Consider the following 7,087-nt stretch of genomic DNA (forward strand, 5'->3'; position numbering starts at 1 on the left):
AGCAGTCTGAGCTAATGTCTCCTGTAGTCATGCAGCTTAGCAGTGTCAGCTAATGTCTCCTGTAGTCAGGTAGCTTAGTAGTGTCAGCTAATGTCTCCTGTAGTCAGGTAGCTTAGCAGTCTGGGCTAATGTCTCCTGTAGTCAGGTTTTTCTCCCTCCCGGACTACTGTGTGGACTAGCCAGTCCCTCCTTCGCAGCGTTGTGGAGGAGGGTCTGGCAATGTGAGACTAGCAGACACCAGACTATTGTGACAAATTCTATTTTTAGAGTCCCTTGAACGCATTCGTCAGGGCGCAAATATGCCCACGTGTTGTATCTGAAATGCTGGAAGCAAAATACTCATGAGTTTTCCGACTGAGATCACAAAGAAACTTGTTTAACGGCACATGCTCACGTAACATAGCACCCAACTATCAAAGGCCCTTTAAATTGGGCTATTTTCCAGTGCGTGACAGGTATAGGAGAAAATGAGAGGCGGCTGATGAGATGTCAATCAGGCAACACAACCATGCGTCAGAGGCATTAACCAGCCGGCGCAAACAGCAGCTAGTCACCTTTAGGTGTCCATCCTTCCTGTGATGACAAACGCATGGCGTCCTCTACACGAAAGGACAAACCAGTCACAAAACCAGAATCCAAAGCACAGAAGAAGCCGACTTCATAAAAGGATAATGCACTTTATTAACGATGTTTGGGTCCAAATTACAGGAGGGGTCTTTAATGTTTTTTTAGGCCGGGGACCCCGCGGATGACAAAGAGACAAAGCAGGGATAACGTGTTGTGCGATGTAATGCCTTAAGACGTTTTTTATGCTGCATACTATACTAAGCTATTAACATGATCAGTGTTGACATATTCATACATGTATACATCATGTTTTAATGTTAAAACATGGCACAGTAAATCCTTAAAGCTATAGTGCGTAGTTTTGTAACCCCCATGAGGAAATCCAAGTAATGAAACCAAAACTGTCGGCGCATTTACATGGTACAAGCCTTCCGTGACCTTCCGGACCCCCTGTCGAAGATCTCTGAATTAGACAGTTTAATACACTGCTGGTTGGATTTGTGTTGTTGATAACATGTTAAGGATTGTGTAAGTCAGTGGTTCTCAACCTTTTTGGGACCAGCGCCCCCCCTCCATCAATTAGCCATATATACACAGTATATTTAGATATTTAAACCAAGGGAGACAGAAAAGCTGCAGAACAAAACTGAAGGAAGTGTTTGCCCGCTGAATAAGCACAAACGTCAATCATGAGTTACTGAAGAGCAGGCGAGTGTGTGTGATGCCACTCGCCGAGGCTGAATCACGCTAATGGACTCACCCATGGAGGCTTTGTCTGACGTGCTCAGACCGTCGATGCTGGGTCCTTCCTCCGGCTCTACAAAGAACCAGACGAAAAAAAACATTTCAAGCAACACGACAAAATACTCCTTTTACTCCACCGCTCGTTGCATAATCTCAAATTGAGAGTCACTTCAAGCTGATACTTCTGTTGTAATTATTTGGATTTACATTAATACCTGGTCACTTTAACACTGAATTCAACACTGACACTTGGACAATAATTTATGATCTTTTTTATGTCTTTTTATTGATGAATGTTCTTATTATTATTACTGTTATTTTGTTGTCTTTATACTGTCTTTCTTTTCTCGCTAGAACTGAGGCTGGAAATGTCAATTTCCTCGCGGCAGTCACCGAATAAGGATTAATAAAGACAAGTCTAAGTCTATTTATACACAATATTTGATACAACCCATTGTATACACCAGGTTCTTCCAGCATAGGCGAGATATCATGACGTTTAGTATGACGGCACAATGTATCGTTTCTTTTTACCGTCATCTCAACATCAACTGCCGCAATAAAGACATCGCAAAAGGCTGCGACACATCACGATAGACTAGAGCTGGGCAATATATATCGATATCATGATGTGAGACTAGATATCGCCTTAGATTTTGGATCTCAAAATATGGCAGAATTGTCTTTTCCTGGTTTTAAAGGCTGCATTACAGTAAAGTAATGTCATTTTCTGAACTTACCTGACTGGTGTTAACTGTTCTATTATTCACCTTTACCCACTTAGTCATTTCATACTTTATTATATCCGCTACTGGTGATTATTTATCAAAAATCTCAGTATGTAAATATTTTGTGAAAGCACCAATCGTCAACACTACAGTATCGTTGCGGCATCAATATTGAAGTATTTGGTCAAACATGTTGTGATATTTGATTTTCTCCATATCGCCCAGCCATACCATAGACACTCCTACATTTGTGGTGTTAGTTGAAAGAAAATATCCATGTAAAAAATTACAATTAAAAATGTAACGGTCACTATATTAAATTAAATGTTCAATTAAAAAAAAGTTGGAAATAATTTCCTTTTTTTGGTTTAATATTCAACAAGCAATTTGTTGTCTTTTAGCCAAATACTGAAAGCAGGAGAAATGCAGAACTGCAACACTTTAATACCTAAACACAATGTTATTTATTACAAGTAATAGTAACAAATCAGAAACTCTGTTTTTGGTTATAGTGAAGGAAAAACTAAACGTAAACAAAACATTGTCAAGATGTTAAGAATATAAACTGAACCATTGACACATGTATTGCCAGTGTGTGTAAAATGTGTAAAACAGAGATTTGTTGTACTGACGGTTGTCACTGTTGCTTTTAGCCGTCGTGTGCGACAGCTGTGGGGTCAGAGCGGCTCCGTTCTGCTGGGGCTCGGACGCTGGCGCCATGCTCCACTCCATGGCAGGCTGAACATTAAAAAGAATGAAAATCGCGGCTATTTATATTATCAATTAAGCACACAAGAATTTCATGGTGTTAAGTTATTGATGCTTATTCAGTTTCTAGTGTTGTTTACAGTGTCAGATTTCCTGTTACATTTAACTAAACGGTTTTAGTTAAAGGTTAATTTAAGTACATTTCCAAACATATTTATTAAAGATGGTAGCATGTTATGATTTAGCATTGCCAGACCCTCATCTACAGCTCTGTAAAAGAGGGTCTGGCTAGTCCACACAGCAATCTAAGATTGGAGAAAAACATGCTCTGGTTTATTGGCTTTTTTTTTTTTAACCCAATCACAATCATTTTCAGTTTCTAGTATTGTTTACAGTGTCAGATTTCCTGTTATATTTAACTAAACGGTTTTAGTTAAAGGTTAATTTAAGTACATTTCCAACAAATGTTTGTATTTTGTATTTATGTTACAAAATTAATATTGGCCAAAACATGCTAAATATGTATTTTGGCCCAAATGTATTCCTGTTCCACATAGTGAAAAATACTCCCTGTTACGTGGCTGACAATTTTTATCCCAAACATATTTTTTAAAGATGGTAGCATGTTATGATTTAGCATTGCCAGACCCTCATCTACAGCTCTGTAAAGGAGGGTCTGGCCAATCCACACAGAATTCTAGGATTGGAGAAAAACATACTCTGGTTTTGTGGCTTTTAAAAAAAACAACAATCACAATCGTCTTGGGCTGCGTCTAAAAGCCGGACGGGACATTCGGGGGAACCTCCAGCGGCACCGGACCAGTCCCATAAATGAAACGTCGTTAATATAGACTAGAAACAAACCTGTGTATGTTCTGCAAAGAAGTCTGTCTCTTCCTTCTCAGGAGCTGCAGGAGTGCTTCCGGCAGAGGGTTCGATCCAGAGCTGCAACAAGAAGAGGAAGAGTTAGTTATCCTGAGAGACACAAAGACAATTCCATCAACTATTATTGTGACTTTCACCTTTTTGGCATATTACCTAAAATGTGGTCATCATATACTGATTAGTTAACACCTTGTGGACTCTGAACTAGATCTGTCAACATGGCTCAGACAGTGATAATGACTCTTGTGTAACATGTCAATTATCCACAGGACAGGTTCATTTCTGTTATTTCGACTGAGTGAGCGTTGCAACTGTGAGGTACATACATTACAGACTACAGGCGCTGGACCTGAAGTCAGACCAGTGTTGGCAAATTAAGAAACGTCACATAATAGCGGTAAATAGTTTAGCTTCATCCGGTTGAAACATCCTGAAAAAGATGCCGCCCACCATTTATTATTACGCAACATAAGGGTAATTCCCCAAACTGTTTCTCCTCGATGATACTCACATCTGAACCATATTTCGACAACGCAGCATTTGCCTGCTGCCGAATCTTCTCCCTGTACAACTGGGCTGCACGACTGTTATACTTGGCGTTGGTGTCGTTTGTGGAGCAGCCATGCTGGCGGAAGAAAGCCGTCTTCAGGCAGAAAGAGAAAGGGAGTTACTGCATCAACAGTAACAGCAAACAACAGTAGCTAACTACCCCATAGAGAACATGGGTCGTGGACATGAAAGATCTCATCACTTACCGCATTGGCGTTGCCTCCAACCTGCATGCATCTAAGCTGAAACCAGTTCCAGTTGGAGTCCAACTCAGTGGACCTGAAGCAAAAAGAAAAGGATTTGGAAAACTCTAAATCTCCATTACACGGGATCATGGCACTACAGGTCACTCAGTGTCTGTCCATTCTTAGTCACTCCCAATCTGTGGTATGTTCTGAAATGCATTTTAAATTGAATTTGAATTTGTTGAAGAGGATAGCTCCTTGAGATGTAGCATCTAATGATTAAAGGGGTCCTATAAACACAAATACAAAATTATAAAATACATTAAATATCAGCCGTCTGCCCTTTTCTGTTGATTTGCGTTTTGACATTTTGATAATTAGTTACTTTAGTTAAGCTAATTTAATTGCTATCAACTGCATTGTTTACAGTTATTCTTTGATGAGATTGTGCATATATTTTTTAATTAGTGTCTAATTTAATTTGTACATGTTGTGTGTTGTTCTTCCACATAACTAAGACTAAAAGATGTGTAACATTACTCCAAAGGACATGCATCTATATTCTCTACATGTATACTTTTGGTATGTATTTTTAATCCTTGAAGAAAACACTGAGAACCTCTGAGCTACGGAGTACACACAGCCCCCATGGTAATTAAACTGCCAGTCATGCTCTTCTTTCAGACAGCTCGACCTCTCCCTAAAACTGTCAAAAAAGATCAGTGTTGAGTTCCACCGAAGCTCACCTGATGAAGCTGAGATGCACGCCCAGGGAGCGGTGGATGCCGGAGCAGTCAATGCACAGGAACACACCGTAGGAAATACTGGCCCAGCTGGGGTTTTTGGCAGCACAGTCAAAACATCCCTGTCCAGAAACAGAATGTACATTTCATGATCTACTGTTACAACTCGAATCAACATCTCAACATCTGAATGGCACATACACCGACTGCAGTAGGGGTGGGGGGAGAAAAAAAAAGTATCGTGATGTTTTCAGTGGCAATACTGTATAAATACACAGGCGCCAAGTATGGATCTTTTATTATATATGCGTTGGTCAGTTTGTCTGCTTAAAAATCACCATTTTTCAGAGAAATATATCTTTTTAGATGAAACAGATGTTGACAAAGTTTCCTTTTGGGGACGTCATTTGAAACTGGTAAAAATTAGAAGATGGAAAAAGCTTATAAATTGCAATATATCGCAGAATATTGCAATGTTTAAAATCACAATAATATCATATTGTTGCATAAGTAGCGAGGCGTCTGGTTATTCCCATCCCTAGACTGCAGTGAGCAGTTTTCTCACTCCGTGACCACGATATTTTACTAATGACTTCACGGTGCAGTGAGTTTTTCAATTAAATATTGTTTTTAATAATTGACATCGTGGTTACAGTAAAGTGTAAAATGATACAGCACCAGCATCCGTATGTATCTGTACATTCAACCACAGAGTATGAAAACAATAGTTGTTGTTTTTTAACGAATGCTCCAAGACGCTCCAGTGCTAGCCATATGTTTGGCAGCGTTGGGGTACCTACTTGCTCAGCTGTTTTACGTAACCTGATGTATAGATTTGTGTGTAGGGTATCTGAGTCAGAAAATGACATAATCACTGTCTTGGCTAACCCTGTACGTAGTTCTGTCAGATTCTCCTCCAGATTGTTGGACCATTGGCGGACATGTCTGTATACTAGACACTGAACATTGTGGAAGGCTTTGTTTTGTTTTTTTTGTATTTTGTATTTTTGTGTTTGCATATGTTCTTATTTTGATATGGATCCCCCTGGGTCTGAAATAAAGTTTATTAATTAATTAATTAACGTTAAAGCACGTAAACATGTTCTATGTTCTATGAGAACAACAAGTAACTAGAACATTATGAGACCTTTAAGTAAAGTACTTCATTAAAATGCACTTCGTTAGATTAAACCAATGCATTTAACATACGGTTTCGTTAAAGCTAGCTCTCTTAGAAATATATAACCAAACCCAGTATACTGTAATGTTGCCGTTAACGTGAACATATGGCTCCCGAACCTGTAGCTAGCTAGTTACTGTAACGTTACATCAGATATGGTTAGCATTGGATAGCACAACGTTATGGTCCGCTACTGTTTTACGACTCAACGTTAATATCTGTAACTCAACTTCGTGTCTTCTTTTGGCTTTATCTACAGTATTAGTCTATTAGTCTGAGCTCATTCATTCTTTACTTTCACACAAGTAGTGTGGCTAAATTGTCTGGCGTCCTGAGCAAACACAAATCGTATACGTGGCCTTTACGTTAGACTGCAGTTGGCTAGCTAATGTTAGCTGGGCCTAGCTAGGCTAAGCTACGTGCTAGCAAAACGGTTAGCCTGCCAGCTCCTCGCCTCTGAAGCTCTCCGACAAACCCAAGCCACACAAACAGGATGATAGACGCACAATGGCGGAGTCTTACTCGGTTACCTTGTTGGTAGGAATAGATCGTAATCTTTTGAAAATGGTAAGGATCTCGGTCTTATTTGGTTCCGTAGACATCTTGCCCCTCTGACAATTTCCATACGGTGACGTCACTACGGACCCTCGTAGGTTCCAAATCTGACAAAAGCGAAAGTTGTGCGTAAACAAAGCGTGAAAACCTCTACGTGCCCACGACGAGTAATGCGTCACGTCCACTGTATACTACAGCGTTCTGAGTATTTTACTCTTGTACAATCATAACAAAGTAAATTCT

At 39.7% G+C, this 7,087-nt stretch overlaps 1 protein-coding gene across 2 annotated transcripts in view; it reads right to left on the minus strand.

Annotated features, from left to right (window-relative positions):
- The window catches only part of arfgap2 (ADP-ribosylation factor GTPase activating protein 2), a 13,850-nt gene extending 6,763 nt beyond the window's left edge, over positions 1 to 7,087 (minus strand). The window contains exons 1-8 of one of the 2 annotated variants that reach the window (XM_034862342.1): positions 6,820 to 7,087; positions 5,113 to 5,231; positions 4,388 to 4,460; positions 4,144 to 4,275; positions 3,612 to 3,692; positions 2,672 to 2,777; positions 1,328 to 1,384; positions 555 to 599 (exon numbers count right to left, since the gene is read on the minus strand). In XM_034862342.1, the coding sequence (XP_034718233.1) occupies positions 555 to 599; positions 1,328 to 1,384; positions 2,672 to 2,777; positions 3,612 to 3,692; positions 4,144 to 4,275; positions 4,388 to 4,460; positions 5,113 to 5,231; positions 6,820 to 6,891 (685 nt within the window). In that variant the 5' untranslated portion in view covers positions 6,892 to 7,087. The remainder of the gene's footprint in view (positions 1 to 554; positions 600 to 1,327; positions 1,385 to 2,671; positions 2,778 to 3,611; positions 3,693 to 4,143; positions 4,276 to 4,387; positions 4,461 to 5,112; positions 5,232 to 6,819) is intronic. The other variant, XM_034862413.1, reaches the window with a different exon arrangement.

This window comes from Etheostoma cragini, chromosome 1 (genome assembly GCF_013103735.1).
Source record: "Etheostoma cragini isolate CJK2018 chromosome 1, CSU_Ecrag_1.0, whole genome shotgun sequence".
Taxonomy (NCBI): Eukaryota; Metazoa; Chordata; class Actinopteri; order Perciformes; family Percidae; genus Etheostoma; species Etheostoma cragini.